The following is a 16,948-nucleotide window of genomic DNA, read 5'->3' as shown; positions in this document are numbered from 1 at the left end:
TTGTTCAATTTTGACGTCGATTTTATTTCTCACAAATTTAAAAATGACATGTCGCCTGCGTGGCTCACTGGCACATACCTTTTAATTTTCCGAACGATTAGTAAAACAAAGTCGTATTGTTGTGTACTCTGACTTCCCTATTCAAGAACGATAATTTATCTATTCAATTGAACTGTGGAAACCTAACTTCTGCGTCATGTCATCTTCTTCTGCGTTGTTTTCCTTTGGTTCCAAACGCGACATAATTATATGCCGGTGCAACAAACCTACAAAGGAGGAGACTTCAAGAATTTCCAAAAATCTCGATCGCATGTTCTATTGTTGTCAGCGTCGAGCGGTTAGAAGTATTATGTGCTTAATTTCGATGGCTCCCCTTGAATTCTCGACCCCCTTAATTTGTTTGATGTTTTGTCATTCTTAGTATGATTTCTTCCTATCGGAGGAGAAAGACTGGGAAGAGAAGAGAATACGAAACATTTAATTTGCATGAGAAAAACCATGATAAAAAAAAATAAAAAAATGAAGAATTAATCTAATCTGATTTTAATTAATGAAACGATGTCATTTTATGTTCTTTGAAACTATATCGTTCTATTCAGTACTCGTTGTCATTTTATTTTCATGCAGGATATGTTACTTGCCACGTAGATGTCATGTCATTTTCTCCTATCACCGAAAACGAAATCGGCGTCAAAATTAAACAATTTATAAAATTGGTGTATTTTTTTGAATTTTTCTAAGTTCGCGTCAAAATTGAATTTTGAGCAAAGTTTGTGCATTTACATGCAATTTTCCCTATATATTTTTTTGTTACATTTCATTTTTATTTACTTCACGCATATTCAGTTATATAGCTGGTGGGTGTTATTAGACGATGAAATACCAAAATAGATTGGTTCATATTTTTGTGATAATATGAATATATATATGAGTAGATGATGAAATACCAATAAGAACTTAATTAATTGTATAATTAACTAGACGAAGTAAAAACAAGTTAAAATGATTCATGAAAAAAACACAAAGATTAACTACACAAGCTTGGCTCAAAATGCCATATTCACTACCAACTGCTATTGCCTCTCTAAGCAAACTAAATTTATCTATTTTTGCTTATTATCACCTCTGCATAAGGGGAGGATCTCGACATACTCATCACCTTCTCTTCTGCCAAAGTGAAGGTCTCTGGATTAGCTAAATACATACCTAGTCGAAGCATCATCTTCTCAAGCATGTGACCGTTTTCCAACAGAATTTCTATGGCAGGAACGATTGAGGCTTCGCCTATCCACCAATAAATATCAACTGTCTTTAGTTGGAGAAGAGAGAGACTGGGGAAAGTCATCATAGGCGCCATCGAATTACATGCAACAAGCGCCGCGTGAATCTCTTCTGCTGAAGTAAGACAACAATCCTGCAAAAAATTGTTAAAATAGGATCGTAACTTTCAGTGTTTTTAAACAGAGAACTATCTGTTACGGAATTTGAAGATGATGACTATAGCTTCCATTTTTTAGATTTACACTCCTATTTAACACATCAAAATAAGGACTATAGCTCTCATCACTGCCCGAAATAGGAGTGTACCTGGTCGATTTTAACTTTCAACGTCATCAGATTAGGAAACATCTCAAGAACACAAAGTATTTCCCAGCCATCATGAACATAGAGTTTTAGAAACTTAGCATTCGAGAACTGCACAACCATATCTTTCTTCTTTACGTGGACAAGAAACTGCAAATACAAGAGATTATGTTCAAGTCATAAAGAAACTACAGCATTAATTGCTACCATACTTGTTAACAAATATGGAAATTCAAATTGATTACAGATAAATAAGAAATGGAACCTGAGTGCACCAAACTGATAATGTGACCTTCTCAACATTGCAAATGCTCGGAAAAACTCGATAATTTGCAGTTGCAGAAGGCGAAAAGTGGCCAAGCATTACTTCATCTTCCCGCATTTCAATATGAAGAATTGCAGAACTCAAAGATGGGACATCCAACAACCACATACCATGAAATACAGCTGAAATCTGTAAAGTCAAGAGATTAGGAGCCCAAATTCTCAGAATTCCCCCATTCACAACAACTCCACTAAAATCACGATTATGCCTGCCGATATGGAGCGTCTTCAAACTCGTAGATCGAATATTCAAGTTTTCACTAATTTCCCAGAAGCACAAAATCAACTCCTCCAGCAGAGGAGCACCGGAAAGAATTCGGTTCAAGGCTTGTTCGCTCACGGAATTGAGACCTTCAATGTGTAAGCTCTTGAGCCGATTCCACTGCACATTCTCATCAATTTCCACGTAACAACTAATTAAAGATACGTTTGTGAGCGAGGAGCATGAATACAAACGCTGAGGCGCGCAGTATTCCACACGATCGGGATAAGCTCCAATGTATCGCAAATCAACAGATAGCTCTTCCACTTGCTTCTCCATCGCATAGAGCAGCCACGAATCAATATCACTGTGTTGAGGCAGAGTAATCGGATAGAAGTTTATGCTGAATTTCAGAAGCTTGGTACCTTGCCATCGTGCAAGAGCACCACAAATAAAGTCTCGACTGTGATTCATAAAATCAAGGGAGGGAACGGTGGTCCAGAGATCTTTCCAACGTTTGGAGAGAATGGTTGTCCTAACAGCATCTCTCGTCGACAATGACAACGAAAGAATCGAAATGATTAAGGAATCGGGTAACTCACTCAGTCGATCATGAAGCGCAGGAGGAGCCTGCGATTCATCATCCATTGTTTGGATTCTTTACAACATGATTAATTCTCTGGGATTAAATAATTAGCTAGTGAAGAAACAGATTCATTTCATTTTGACAAAAAAACAGTTTTCACTTCTCGAGGAACAGTTATGATGGAATTTGAAGAGTTGCTCTAGGAAGAAAAGGAACAGTCAGAAATGTAAACAGTTCTTGTTATATAGAAATCTACATAAATTTGCTTATTTGGTGGGCTATAGCTCAATCAAAAAAAGTTCATAGAAAAAAAAAATTCTTATTACAAAGATATGAAAACACCCTCAAACCACCGACCTATTGATGGAAGAGAATTCGATACGAAATGGATCAATTTTGTATGGACCAATTTCAAAAAACCATTTTTAGTCTGTATATTTATTATATCATGACTCAAATATTATTTAAATTATTTTAAATAATCCGTACAATAACCAATAACCAAATTACTAGTACAATACTACCCAAGTATCTAAATAAAATGGGAGAAATACACCACAATCATGTAGGTGGTATACGAATCAAAGGCTTTAAAAACGAGGTTAACAACTTAATTGATACAATAACAGATGCAACTGCCTCTAAAGTATAGGCATTTTAGGATACAAGGGAATAGTTTGAGAGTATAATAGATGATTTTTCATTCGAAAAAATATTAAGCAATTGCATTTTTTTTCTCTTATATCTCGAAAGTAATATTTTTGCAAAACATACGACAACTTATAAGATAAGATTGTAAAATGATGACAAGCCTTCTATTTATATACTAGTAATATATATGTTACGATATTGAAGATCAACAAATATTTCAGGTCTTGAACATAGAATTCTAGGTCGACCTCACATGCATATCATAATTCATAAAATCCAAATTGATAGATTCATGACAAAAGCAGTAAAATAAAAAGTGTGTTGTAACTAGACGGGGTATCTTCCAGTAGAGTTTGAAGCACATGAACCCAGTGGATCAATCACAAAGAAACAATATAATATATGTATTATATATACCGAAAAAATACCGTATAATGACAACTATACTTTGATAGCAAAACATATACCATAATGTTATTGTTATAAACCTTCAATTAGGGCTCAAAAATAAATACTCCCTCCGTCCCGGCTTTTGGTATCCAGTTGAGAATGGCACGGGTTTTAATAAAGTGATTGATGTGTTGTGAGTGGAATAAGGGTCTCACATTTTATGTGAGAGTTAAAATAATTAAAGTGGAGTAAGGGCCCCACCTATTTTTACCAAAAATATAAATGGATACTAAAATGTGGGACGGCCAAAAAATGAAAGTTGAATACTAAAAGCTGAGACGGAGGGAGTAAAACCTACTATTACAATCACCTGTGCCGCATGGGAGGATCTCGGCATCCTCAGCACCTTCTCTTTTGCCAAAAAAAACTTCCTATGATCAACTTCGTGAATCTCTAGTTTAAGAACCATCTTTTCAAGCACATGAGCGTTTTTCAACAGAATCTCTACCGTTGGAATTATTGAGGGATCGTGTATACACCAAGTGATATCAGCTGTCTTCAGTTGGGGAAGACAGGAACTAGGAAAACTAGCCTTAGGCTCTTCAAAATCCAACGTCATTCCACCCTGCATGCAATGTTCAGTAAAATAAACTGTATTGATTAATCAAAAAGGCAAAGAATAATCCTAAAAAAAAGTGGTGCAAGACTACTAGATCTATATATATCTCCTCTTTAAGTGATAAAGTAGATCAACTATGGAAACACAACATGGCAATTCACACAAGCAAAGAAAAGAGAGACCTCCTCGTGTTCAGTGATTAACTTCTTCAAGTTAGGAAACATCTCAAGAACAGCAAGCATTTCACTCATCTTCAGGATAGGATCTTTCTTAGGGCAATAATTATTGACTTCGCCAGCGTAGATGCGTAGAAACTTAGCGTTTGAGAACAGCACAAGCATATCGTTCTCCTTCATGTGCAGAAGAAACTGCAGGTACAAACATAAAAGATTCTTAGAAGATGAACAAAAATTAATGTTTGCAATCAAAAAAATCTCATTTAGATTAATAGACAAACTAAGAAATTAAACCTTAATGCACGATTCTGATAATGTGACCTTCTCAACATGACAGACTCTTGGAAAAACTTGATCAAGCTTTTCATGAGATGTAAAGTCCCCACATTTCATTTCATCCTCAAGGATTCGACAACAAAGATGTGCGTTAGTCAGAGACGGGACATCCAACAAACAAGCACCATAAACATAACCCGAAATCTCTAAACTCGCGAGATTAGGAGCCCAAATTGTCAGATCTCCCTTGATATCAGTTGAAAAAAGCACACCATCATCATCGCTGATCTTAAGATTCTTCAAACTACTCGATCGGATATTGAGGTTTTGGAGAATTTTCCCAAAGATCAAATTCAACTCTTCCAACTGAGGAGAACCACAAACAAGTCGGTTCATGGCGTCTTCGCTCCACGATTCAATACCATTAATTGTTAAACTCTTGAGTTGATTCCACTGCACATTCCCCTCAATAATTAACTTACATGTAGAGAGAGATAATTTTGTAATCGAAGAGCATGAATACAAACGCTGAGGTGCGCAGTATTCACAATCCTTATTATAATAAGGATAAAATACAGATTCGCGAAATTTCATATCAAATATATCTTCGTAAAATTCCATATCTATAATTAGCTCTTCCACTTGTTTTTCGATTGCAAGAAGCAGCCACAAATCAAAATCCCTTCTAGTTTCGGAAAAGTATTCAGTAGAATCGACATCACTATCAGAATAAGAATCTAGCTGATAAACTATGTCGAATTTCTGAATCTTGGCACCTTTCCACTGTGCAAGAGCCGCAGATATAAAGTTTCGGTGCTCATCTAAAGTAGGAGGATCCCGGAAATAAAGACAGGGGACGGTGGTCCAGAGATCTTTCCAACGTTTGGAGAGAACGGTTGTCCTAACAACATCTCTCGTCAACGACAACAACGAAAGAATCGAAAGTATTAAGGAATCGGGCAACTCACTCAGTCGATCGAGGCTATCTGATTCGGAATCCTGCGATTTATCCATTGTTTGACAAGGGCTTAGAACTATCCAATTCTTCAAACTGATTATAGGGTTTAGGGAAGGAAGTTTCTTATACGCCTTAAACCACCAAACGAAAGTTTGGAACTTTGGAGAAATTCAATTTGGGCCAAAACTTTTTGGGCTCTTATTTATGAAAATTGTAATTTTACATTATCGAGGCTGTTGATTCGGAATCCTACCATTTATCTGTTTGACTAGGGCTCAAAACTAACCAGTTCTTTCAAAATTTGGAGAAGGAGTGTTTACCAAATCTTGGGGCCTTTATTTTGTTATTACTTTTCAGAGTTTTAAGCTTGAACTTCGTACAAAGGATTAGTTATAGCATTGGAGGTTTAATAATAATAATAATAATTAAAAAAAAAAAAAAAAACTGATTTGACAAAAACACGGTTGTAAAAATTAGGGTAAGCTGTAAGTCGCCTCTTCTGGTGATCACTCATCAGCCACCGCCACCACTCTCATTGTTGAGTGCTGCTATCTCTCAATTGAAATCACATCTAAGAAAGTAGGTCTTTTTTAGTTGAATTTGACTGCACGGTTAAACAAGTAATGGATTGCTCGCAATCTTATGATCACCGTGATCGACTAAGTGCGTTGCCCGACTCCTTAATCCTCACGATTCTTTCTCTGTTGGAAACGCGGTATATTGTTTGGACAGCACTGCTCTCCAAACGTTGGAGAGATCTTTGGACCACCGTTCCCGGTCTGAAATTCGTAGAAGAAGATAGAAATTTCATTTGTGGAGTAGTTTCGAAATTTAGAGGTGCAAAGATCGTCAGCTTCTACTTTGAATTGCTCTACGAGCTCCCTCTTGCTAGTGATGTTGATTCGTGGCTGCTTTTTGCGGTCGAAAAACAAGTGGAAGAGCTACATATATATTTGGGATCTCATCCTGATACCCCATACTGCCTACCCCAGTTTTTCTATTCATGCTCGTCGATTACAAAATTATTGCTCATAAATTGTTCGTTGCAAATCGAGGGGAGTGTTCAGTTGAATCAACTCGAGAGTTTATCAATTCACCTTCGCGATTCCTCGTGTGATGCTGCCATGAACAAGCTTCTCTTGGGCGCCCCTCGCTTGGAAGAGATGATTTTGTTGATCGATGAAATTAATCAAAACTTCAGTATCCGATCTACCAGTTTGAAGAATCTCATAATCGACAGCCATCGCCCTTTCAGTACTGAAATAAGGGCAGTGTTGAGAATTTGTGCTCCTAATCTCTTGACTCTGAGAATTAGAGCAGCTCTTGTTAATGGTGGCAGTTGTTTGTGGGATGTCCCATCTTTGACTGAAGCTTGTTTACGATATTTCTCTGATGCGGATGACTATGGAATTCCTGGAGACTTTCCGCCTCTTGAAGCGTTTTATCAAATTTTTCGAAGCATCTGTCATGTTAAGAAGCTCACATTACCGGAGTTGCACATTGAGGTTTGATTTCTTATTCGCATTATTGCTTTTTATGATATGACTAATACAATAAAAGAGTGAAATTGGAGTATCAATTTTAATTTTCTTGCATTGATTTTGTGATTTAGTCAGCAATAATGATTTGAATCTCATGTTGCACCTGCAGCTGCTTCTCGACATGAAGAAGAAAGATATGGTTGTTCAATTTGCGAATGCTGAGTTTCTAAGGCACGAATGCGTAAGCACACATGATCTTCTTGATCTTCTTGATCTCCTTGATCTTCTTGAGATGTTTCCTAAGCTGAAGACGTTGATTTTTAATCAATACCAGGTTAATTTCTCTTTTATTCAAGCTGCATCTTTTGCTTTGCTTAGTCATTTAATTTGATTTTCTCTTGTATCATCCTAACTCTTTCTAAGCTTCTTCTTTTTGCTTTCCTTAGTAATTTTATTTTATTTTTAGGGGTGCAGGCTTTTGGATTAACAACATCTTCTTGAGTACTAAATTAATTTCTTTGATAGATTTTTCAGGATTTTAATCCCGACGTTGAGACGCCATTCCCCCGTCCCTCAGTTCTGCATCTAAAAACAGTTGAGATTCTTTGGCCTGCAGAAGACCCCTCAATAATTCCATTTATAGAATTTCTCTTGCAAGATGCTCCCTTGCTTCACAAGCTCGTGTTTCGTCTTATAAAGTATAGAGATAATCGTAAGCCCTTCTTAATGGTAGAAGAGAAGGTGCGAAGTATGCCAAGATCCTCCCCAACTGTTGAGGTTATTATAATCGATGGTTGATCAATGAATCAACCGAACTTATTATATATAGTAAGGGACTCAGCATTTGCTTTTACTTTTTTCGACTATCTATCTATTCATGTTTTCATTATTTGCGTTATTTGTTTCTGTGTATGTTATGCTTTTTAGCAGCATTGCCGTTGATGAATATTCATGTCTTTCACATATATTAATTAGGAACTCGTTTGGTATGTTATCTATTCATGTTTTAGTATCTGCAATTTGCATGTATTTTTACTTAGTTAGCAATGTTGTGGTCTCTTTATAATCTGAATATCATGTTGTAAGCTGCTTTTTGGATAGTTGTGTATTTTATACTATATGCCTTTTTGGATAAAAATTCCATGTAATTAACATTACTATGTTTTCATTGATATGTGTGAATAAACTAATGTAATAAAAGAATTAATGAGATCATTAGCTTATTAGATACTCTCACCGTCACCAAAATTATACTTCCTCGGTCCCGGTTTTTGGTATCCAATTGAGAACAGCACGAGTTTAATAAAGTGATTGATGTGTTGTGAGTGGAATAAGGGTCCCACATTTTATATGAGAGTTAAAATAATTAAAGTGGAGTAAGGGCCTCACCTACTTTTACTAAAAATAGAAATGGATACCAAAATATGGGACGGCCAAAAAAGAAAAATTGGATACTATAAAAAAATTAAATGCCCGTTTTGACGTTCACATAATATATGACCGCCTTTATACATTTTAACTTTATAAATAATTCTTATTTACAAAAAAATCATTCATTATCCCCACTTAATCTAATCTCAACTACCAATTCATACAATGACGAGACATTTTCTTCGTTACAAATAAATCATCAAATATTCTATTAAACTTAGATCGGACCAAATTATCATATTTTTCATGAACACATGAAATAATTAACATTTCAAGAACATCAAACATTTAAGCTGAAATGAACTCCAATTAAGACAAAGACCATACTCAGATCTCAAAGATTTTGAAAATTGATTCTATGAACAGAAAAATCAGTTAATTAAGTTTTAAAAGTTCACAACTTATTACTCCTAAAAGTCAAGGATGGGTCGACATAATCCATTTAAACCAATACACACTACAGTCTACAAATTCAACAGTTGCTGCTATCTCTAGTATAATAATACTCTCTCCCTTCATAATAAAAGTAATTAACTACTAATTAATAGCTCAAAAATTTATAGTTGCAATCCAAATAACACATAACCAAATAGCTTGATAAGTCCATAGTATTGGCCCAAATATACATCAATAATCAAAACACAAGCTTGGTTCAAAATTCCAACTGATAAATGCTTAATGCTCCAATCTGGCAACGAGACATTCTCTACATAACGGATGCTTCGAAAAACTTGATGCAACATTTCCTCATTAGACATGTCCACACGAGTAATAAAGTAGTCTTCAGAAGAAAGAATTGCAGTAGTCAAAGAAGGGACATATATAGCAAACAACTACCACAAACACGACCTGAAATTTTTAACTTCAATAGATTAGGATCCCAAATTCTCAGCTCTGCCTCTGCCTTTACAATACAAAAGACCATTTTGAGAATCTTCAAGCTAGTAGATCGGATATTGATATTTAAGTCATTTAAGAATTGGTATTCGATTTTTCTAAGATAGTAGATTTTTATGAAACTTAGTGTGTTGCTGATATGGTTTAATTAATTTGTTAAAACAAAGTTTTATTCAAATTTACTTATGTCATATTAACCTGAGGTTACATAGAAATTTTGTTTTAGATATAAATTTTAGGCCGGGTATTAGAAGCATAGAAAAAGTTCTTACCATATCTAACATTGTGAATTTTGAGTCTAATAACCACTAATACAGGAAATAAGGCTAATTGCAAGAGAGTTTTTATGTGGATAAATCCAGATAGGTTGTATTCATGGAATACTAAAGTATGGGCTGATTCAGTGAAGAAGTCTCTCAAGTTTGGTCAGCCTCATTTTGATTAGATAGTCCAAGGTTCGAATCCTTTATCGCAATTTTTGAATTTCTTTATTTATTTATATAATTTATTAAAAAATACTCCCTCCGTCCCACGAAGCATGACACAGTTTCCTTTTTGGTCTGTCCCACGAAGCATGACACGTTTCTAAAAATGGCAAAAAATTTACCCTTTATTCATATTTTTTCTTTTTCACCTACCACACTTAACACACAAAATACCAATTTCTTAATTCTCGTGCCGAAAAGAAGTGTGTCATGCTTCATGGGACGGAGGGAGTATAAATTATTAAAAAAGAAAGAAAGAAAAGAAGATAGTCCCCTGCTCTAATAAAGATTCACAACAACTAAATCCAAGTATAATGACAAAAGAGGTAGTCCCATTTTCTAACAAACATGCACAATGACAATCGAAGAGCAATAATGCTTATTTATAGTCACAAAATGGGAATACATATCTAACAAGAGGAACAAGAGTAATGCAAAAGCCATTCATTCAATACTCATAATATGTAGGACAGAGGAAATATCATTCCAAATTTAAATAGAGGCATTCCCCTGTTTTGACAAATGCGTACCATAAAAGATATAGGAGTACTTACTGTCAAAAGTTAGTCAGTATGAGGCAGCCAAATCCAACACACCCCAAGCGATAATATAGTTTACATTGTGGAAGCCCAAAATGCACCAAAATATAAATTTGAAGTTTGCAAAAAATGATTCACTATGCTATAAGAACTTGCCTATGACAACACCAAACAGAAACGCTAGCGCCATAAAAATGGATGTAATAATGATTTCAATGTCGCTCCTCAAACGCATGGGACGAACGTCTCCATGGCCTAAAACAGCAGCTCGTACTTGGCTGATCAATGAGGCAGATTGCGCCTCCTGTTCTGGAGTATACATCCGCCCACTAAGATACCTTGGAGCCTGCCCGGCACCCACCTCGTTTTGATGATATTCGTCGCACCATAGGAATGATCCTTGATGTTTGATGTTGGCCGGACATTTGTAGTAAAAGCGGCCTGCGTGCAAGGCTTCCTTCCCCGCACATTTCACAAGCATTTTACCTCTTCCACACCGACACAGGGGAATGAGCTCGGGAGCATATGCATAATCAGCCATGAACTAAAAACAACCATCAGAAATTGCACAATGGTTATTTTTCAAAGAGTGTAATGAAACAACAAACTGACAATGCAACCATGTGTATAACAATGCCACACACACACACACACATATATATATTTACATATATATATTTGTTAATCGCCCAGTCCAAATTCATTATTACATAGTATATGAAGGCAGATCATGAATTAACATTATGATAAATTTATAATGTAACCTCATTTATAATCAGCTTTGCATAAGGGGAAGATCTCCGCGTTCCCAGGAGCTCCTTTAAAGCCGAAACAAACGCTTCTCGATCATTTTCCTCCCCGTTGGGTTGAAGCACCATCTCTTGAAGCACGCGAGCGTTCTCCAACAGAAATTTTACCAATGGCGATATTGCAAGATAGCTTGAATATATAACCTCAACTGTCTTTAGATGTGGCAGAAAGGGACTACGGGAAATCATCTCAGACGACACCGAGTTATACATATAATCATTCTGCAAAAAGAGTGAATTAATTTAGTAACACTCCCAAAAAAGCCCTAAAATTGAATTCGAAACAGCAAAAGATACGAAGCCCAAAACGAGTTTAGAGAATGGTGGGACACTAATCTATCTCAAGTGGTAAAGAGAGAGACCTTAAAGCCTTGATCAACAATTAACCTCTTCAGCTTAGGAAACATCTCAAGAACAACACGAACATCAAACATCTCGAAGAGACGAAAATCTAGTTTTAGAAACTCAGCATTCGGGAATTGAACAAGCATATCGTTCTCCTTCATGTCAACAAGAAACTGCAAGTAACAACATGAGTTAATTTTGTCTTCAAATCAAATTCCACAAATGAAAAAACCATTGTAAGAAAGTTATCCACTACCTAGAAATGTATTACTACTATATAAATCATAAAGCAACAATGCATTTAAAAAATGAAACCTGAATGCTCCAATCTGACAACGAGACATTCTGAACATAGCGGATGCTTCGAAAAACTTGATGGAACATTTCAAGAGGCGCCATGTCATCAAGATCAATTGGATCAAGCTCACCACAAAAAATTTCAAAAGAAAGAATTGCAGTAATCAAAGAAGGGACATATAGCAAACAACTACCACAAACATAAGCTGAAATTTCTAAACTCAATAGATTAGGAGCCCAAATTCTCAGCTCTGCCTCAGCCTTTAAATTACACTCGATGATTTCGAGAATCATCAAGCTAGTAGATCGGATAGTGAAGTTTTCACTAATTTCAAAAGACCGCAAAACCAACTTTTCCAACCGAGGAGCACCCAAAAGAATTTGGTTCATGGCATCACCACTCAAGCCCTCCGATTTCCTAATGTTTAAACTCTTGAGCTGATTCCATCGCACATTCCTCTCGATTTTAAACGAACAACAGTATAGAGATAATGTTGTAATTGATGAGCATGAATACAAACACTGTGGAACAAAGTATGCACCATGCGGTCTACATTCGAAACCAAAAGTTAGCTTTTCCACTTGTTTTTCGGTCGCAAAAAGCAGCCACGAATCAGTATCACAAGATGGGGTCAAAGGATCATTAGAGGAGAAGAATATGGTGAACTCCAGAATCTTGGCACCTTTCCATTGTGCAAGAGCCCCAGAAATGAAGTTTGAAGATTCAACCAATAAATCACGGGAGAAAGGAAAGCGAGAGCGAAAGCGAAGGCAGGGGATGGTGGTCCATCGATTCTTCCATCGTTTGGAGAGAAGGGTTGTCCTAATCACCTCTCTCGTATCCAACAACAAAAGAATGGAGAGGATTAACGAGTCAGGTAACTCACTGAGTCGATCATCATCCATTGTTTCACTACTCAAAACTCTCCTATCGGATTCTTTTGAAACTGATTCTTAAGATAATGAGAGAAAGGAGCATGAAAATAAAAATAAATTTGAATCTACAAAGCAAGTCTCAACTCTCAACACCTTCAAGAAGTTGAGATGATTCTTTGAGCAGAAAAGGCAATTTTACTTATCGAGGAACCTTCAACTCACAAAAAGAAAACCAACGGTCAATAAATAACAGCTGTACTCAACTAAATAAAATTAGAATATATATATTTTTTAGGGATTATAGCCAAAAAAATACACGAACTTTGATAAAATTTGCAATTTTCACCTGAACTTTCAAATTAGCCAAAATATACATGAACTTATATTTTTTTGTTGTAAATTTCACCTGAACTTGCAATGATTGAACTCCGTTGAGGTGAAATTTACAACAAAAAATATAAGTTCACGTATATTTTGGCCAATTTAAAAGTTCAGGTGAAAATTGCAACTTTTATCAAAGTTTGTGTATTTTTTGGCTATAATCCCTATTTTTTAATTATTTCTTTATGAATTATAGATCAATTACTCCCTTCATTCATAAAATATTTTTCTAAAGAGAGGCGATATAAATTTAAAAAAAAATTAATTATATATTTAATGAGCGAAAAAAAAGATTTGATAATGTATCTTATCAACACCTAATTGTAAGTTACGAGTTTTACCTAATATTTGAGCGTAAAATTGGAGAGAAACAGTTGAATTGCTGAGAGAATAAGTTTGCAGTAGTATTGAGTAAAGAGCACATAGTTTACATAAGGGAATGCATGGGTATATATAGAGTACAAACTAAGGGTAAAATGGTAATTTTGTCTCTGAAAACATGCTCCCCGCGTGATCAGGGGCATAATAGTAATTTCGCCCGCAGGCGGGCGATTCCTCTGCTCTGGCGCGTAGACAAATCATCCCTCTGTCTTTTGGTGATTCCTCTGAGTAAGCCGCATTCCTCTGGTGGGGTCCATTCCTCTGACCCGGGTGATTCCTCTGGCCGAGCCCATTCTTCTGACGGAATCCGTTCCTCTGATGAAGTCCATTCCTCTGACCCTAGTGATTTCTCTGTCCGAGTTCATTTCTCTGTTCTGCATATATTACTCCTCATCAAGATTCCACAAACATTTAAAAAAATGATAATAGTAGAGATCATTTTCAAAAGTAATGAATTCATTTATAATAATGTGTGTTAATATACATAAGAATTATAAATATAATAATTAGTGAAATTATTTTAAAAATAGAAAATATTCTGCACTAAAAAATAAAAAGATATTTCATGAACAAACGTAATACTCCCTCCGTCCATGAAAAAGAATCTCATTTGGGATTCGACACGAGTTTTAAGAAAATTGTTAAAGTATGTGTAAGTAGAATAAAAATATAATTTATAATGGTAATATTAGTATAAAAAAGTAGAATAAAAATATAGTTTTAGTTAAAAAGTAAAATAAAAGTATAATTTATAGTTAAATGTAAGAGAAAATATATAATGTAATAGTTCAAAAAGTTAAATATATATTTTTCATGGAAAAAAAAAGTTAATTAGAATTTACAATATGAATTTTGAAGTCGAACTAACACGACGAGATAATCCGAAATCCATACAATTAAAATCATGATCGAGGGCCCTCAAAAAAAAAAATCATGATCGAGAATCTATAATCCGAAAAATTTACAGTCCCAAAAAAATAGCTACAATCCAAATAACACATACCCAAATAGGTCGATAAATAAATGGGAATGGCTCAAATGGATATCACTAATCAAAACACGAGCTTCGTTCAAAATGAAAGGCGATAATTAATTACTTCTCGTTTACAATGACCTTTGCATAAGGGGAAGATCTCCGCATTCCCAGGAGCTTCTTCAAATCCAAAATAAATGACTCTTGATCATCTCTCCCTCTGTAGGGTTGAAGCACCATCTCTTCAAGCACGTCAGCGTTTTCCAACACATATTCTACCAATGGAGATATTGAGAATTCTTCGTCATGTATGTAAATCTCCACTGTCTCTAGATGAAGCAGAGATGGACTAAGGGAAGCCATCTCAGACGCCACCGACTCATACATATAATCATACTGCAAAAAGAAAGAATTAATTTAGTAACACTCCCATAAATCCCAAATCCAATTCGAATGTAAAGACAGACCAAACCTGACGAACAATTAACATCTCCAGCTTAGGAAACATGCCAAGAACAGCAAGAATATCAGTCACTCGGTAGCTATAAAATTCTAGTTTTAGAAACTCAGCATTCGGGAATTGAACGAGCATGTCGTTCTCCTTCATCTCAACAAGAAACTGCAAGTAACAACATGACTTCATTTCTCTTCAGATTAAATCCCACAAATGAAAAAAATTAACCATTGTATGAAATGAAACCTGAATGCTCCAATATTCTAACGAGACATACTCAACATGGCGGATGCTTCGAAAAACTTGATGGAACATTTCAAGAGGCGGCATGTCCTCACGATCAATTTCTCCAAATTCACCACTTAAATCTTTAAAAGAAAGAGTTGCAGTAATCAAAGAAGGGACATACAGCAAACAACCCCCACAAACAAGACCTGAAATCACTAAACTCGATAGATTAGGAGCCCAAATTCTCAGCTCTGCCTCAGCCTTTAAATTACACTCGATGATTTGGAGAATCAACAAGCTATTAGATCGGAAATTGAAGTTTTCAGTAAATTCAAAAGACCGCAAAATCAACTTTCTCAAGCGAGGAGCACCCACAAGAATTTGATTCATGGCATCACCACTCAACAGTCTCGACCCATCCCAAGTCACTAATTTTAAACTCTTGAGGTTATTCCACTGCACATTCCTCTCGATTTTGAAAGAACAATTGTGCAGGGATAATTTTGTAATTGATGAGCATGAATACAAAGACTGTGGAAGGAAGAATGCACCATGTAATTTAGCTGCGAAACCAAAAGTTAGCTTTTCCACTTGTTTTTCGATCGCAAAAAGCAGCCACGAATCAATATCAGTAGATGGGATCAAACGATTATCAGCGGAGAGGAATAAGGTGAAGTCTAGAATGTTGGCACCTTTCCATTGTGCAAGAGCCCCAGATACAAACTTTGAAGATTCAACCCATAAACCACGGGAAAAAGGAAGGCGAAAATGAAGGCAGGGGACGGTGGTCCATCGATTCTTCCATCGTTTGGAGAGAATTGTTGTCCTAACCACCTCTCTCGTAGCCAACAACGAAAGAATGGAGAGGATTAACGAGTCGGGTAACTCGCTGAGTCGATCCTCATCCATTGTTTCACTACTCAAAACTCTTTTGAAACTGATTCTTAAGATAATGAGAGAAAGGAGCATGCAAATGAAAATAAAGTTGAATCAAGACAAAGAGTAGATTCAGATCTGTGGAAGCATTAAATGATACTCCTCTCAACGCATTGAAGAAGTTAAGATGATTCTTTGAGCAGAAACGGCGATTTCACTTATCGAGGAAATTGAACTCACAAAGAAGAAAACAGCTGTACTCAACTAAATAAAAGTAGAATATATTTTAGAATAGTTCTAAATTGTCAATTTGCCATAGTTATAGTTGTTGTCATGTTGAGTTAAATTAGTAATTTAATTTGTTTAATTATTGATGTACTAGTTTAGAATTTTACTCCTACATATATTCTCTTTCCTTAATAATTAAGATTATTTCCTTATATGTATGAAACTAATTGTACTATATTTAACTAATTAATTACTCCCTCCGTCCCGCGAAGCGTGACCCACTTTCCTTTTTGAGTTGTCCCACGAAGCTTGACCTGTTTCTAAAAATAGTAAAAAATTTACCCTTTATTCACCTTTTCACTTTTTCACCTACCACATTTAACACAAAATACCAATTTCTTAATTCCCGTGCCGAAAAGAAATGGGTCACGCTTCATGGGACGGAGGGAGTATTACCTAATATGCATTGATTAATTTTTTATATGTTAACTTGATTTTATT

The 16,948-nt window shown here is 35.6% G+C and overlaps 5 protein-coding genes across 6 annotated transcripts in view; 1 reads left to right on the top strand and 4 right to left on the bottom strand.

The window, feature by feature from the left end:
• Positions 1 to 1,099: 1,099 nt before the first annotated feature.
• Positions 1,100 to 2,758, bottom strand: LOC130993068 (putative F-box protein At1g49610). The gene is made up of 3 exons (XM_057917790.1): positions 1,850 to 2,758; positions 1,588 to 1,734; positions 1,100 to 1,414 (listed from the first exon to the last, which is right to left on the bottom strand). The coding sequence occupies exons 1-3, from the start codon at positions 2,756 to 2,758 to the stop codon at positions 1,100 to 1,102; spliced, it is 1,371 nt and encodes a 456-aa protein (XP_057773773.1).
• Positions 2,759 to 3,807: 1,049 nt separating this feature from the next.
• On the bottom strand, positions 3,808 to 5,922 carry LOC130991716 (putative F-box protein At1g49610). Its single transcript, XM_057916076.1, has 3 exons — positions 4,827 to 5,922; positions 4,539 to 4,724; positions 3,808 to 4,362 (listed from the first exon to the last, which is right to left on the bottom strand). The coding sequence occupies exons 1-3, from the start codon at positions 5,820 to 5,822 to the stop codon at positions 4,027 to 4,029; spliced, it is 1,518 nt and encodes a 505-aa protein (XP_057772059.1). The 5' UTR covers positions 5,823 to 5,922; the 3' UTR covers positions 3,808 to 4,026.
• A 319-nt stretch (positions 5,923 to 6,241) lies between these two features.
• LOC130991715 (F-box protein At5g03100-like) lies at positions 6,242 to 8,230 on the top strand. The gene is made up of 3 exons (XM_057916075.1): positions 6,242 to 7,271; positions 7,417 to 7,581; positions 7,773 to 8,230. The coding sequence occupies exons 1-3, from the start codon at positions 6,390 to 6,392 to the stop codon at positions 8,043 to 8,045; spliced, it is 1,320 nt and encodes a 439-aa protein (XP_057772058.1). The 5' UTR covers positions 6,242 to 6,389; the 3' UTR covers positions 8,046 to 8,230.
• A 2,380-nt stretch (positions 8,231 to 10,610) lies between these two features.
• Positions 10,611 to 16,948, bottom strand: part of LOC130991706 (FBD-associated F-box protein At5g22730-like) — a 12,679-nt gene continuing 6,341 nt past the window's right edge. The window contains exons 2-5 of one of the 2 annotated variants that reach the window (XM_057916066.1): positions 12,069 to 12,733; positions 11,771 to 11,926; positions 11,364 to 11,630; positions 10,611 to 11,143 (exon numbers count right to left, since the gene is read on the bottom strand). In XM_057916066.1, coding sequence (XP_057772049.1) covers positions 10,742 to 11,143; positions 11,364 to 11,630; positions 11,771 to 11,926; positions 12,069 to 12,733 — 1,490 coding nt within the window. In that variant the 3' untranslated portion in view covers positions 10,611 to 10,741. Of the gene's footprint in view, positions 11,144 to 11,363; positions 11,631 to 11,770; positions 11,927 to 12,068; positions 13,099 to 16,948 lie in introns of those variants that run through there. The other variant, XM_057916065.1, reaches the window with a different exon arrangement.
• Positions 14,687 to 16,267, bottom strand: LOC130991709 (putative F-box/FBD/LRR-repeat protein At5g22670). Its single transcript, XM_057916069.1, has 3 exons — positions 15,362 to 16,267; positions 15,134 to 15,280; positions 14,687 to 15,057 (listed from the first exon to the last, which is right to left on the bottom strand). The coding sequence occupies exons 1-3, from the start codon at positions 16,250 to 16,252 to the stop codon at positions 14,782 to 14,784; spliced, it is 1,314 nt and encodes a 437-aa protein (XP_057772052.1). The 5' UTR covers positions 16,253 to 16,267; the 3' UTR covers positions 14,687 to 14,781.

Source organism: Salvia miltiorrhiza, chromosome 7 (genome assembly GCF_028751815.1).
Source record: "Salvia miltiorrhiza cultivar Shanhuang (shh) chromosome 7, IMPLAD_Smil_shh, whole genome shotgun sequence".
NCBI lineage: Eukaryota > Viridiplantae > Streptophyta > Magnoliopsida > Lamiales > Lamiaceae > Salvia > Salvia miltiorrhiza.
This window is presented reverse-complemented; position numbering and strand designations above follow the sequence as displayed.

Coding starts and splice junctions, on each gene's coding strand:
- LOC130993068 (XM_057917790.1), bottom strand. CDS start 2,758: ATGGATGATGAATCGCAGGCTCCTCCTGCGCTTCATGATCGACTGAGT. Junction 1,735..1,849: donor TATCAGTTTGGTGCACTCAG/GTTCCATTTCTT, acceptor TTGTATTTGCAG/TTTCTTGTCCACGTAAAGAA. Junction 1,415..1,587: donor TGAAAGTTAAAATCGACCAG/GTACACTCCTAT, acceptor AATTTTTTGCAG/GATTGTTGTCTTACTTCAGC.
- LOC130991716 (XM_057916076.1), bottom strand. CDS start 5,822: ATGGATAAATCGCAGGATTCCGAATCAGATAGCCTCGATCGACTGAGT. Junction 4,725..4,826: donor TATCAGAATCGTGCATTAAG/GTTTAATTTCTT, acceptor TTGTACCTGCAG/TTTCTTCTGCACATGAAGGA. Junction 4,363..4,538: donor TAATCACTGAACACGAGGAG/GTCTCTCTTTTC, acceptor CATTGCATGCAG/GGTGGAATGACGTTGGATTT.
- LOC130991715 (XM_057916075.1), top strand. CDS start 6,390: ATGGATTGCTCGCAATCTTATGATCACCGTGATCGACTAAGTGCGTTG. Junction 7,272..7,416: donor TACCGGAGTTGCACATTGAG/GTTTGATTTCTT, acceptor TTGCACCTGCAG/CTGCTTCTCGACATGAAGAA. Junction 7,582..7,772: donor TGATTTTTAATCAATACCAG/GTTAATTTCTCT, acceptor TTTCTTTGATAG/ATTTTTCAGGATTTTAATCC.
- LOC130991709 (XM_057916069.1), bottom strand. CDS start 16,252: ATGGATGAGGATCGACTCAGCGAGTTACCCGACTCGTTAATCCTCTCC. Junction 15,281..15,361: donor TAGAATATTGGAGCATTCAG/GTTTCATTTCAT, acceptor TGTTACTTGCAG/TTTCTTGTTGAGATGAAGGA. Junction 15,058..15,133: donor AGATGTTAATTGTTCGTCAG/GTTTGGTCTGTC, acceptor TTCTTTTTGCAG/TATGATTATATGTATGAGTC.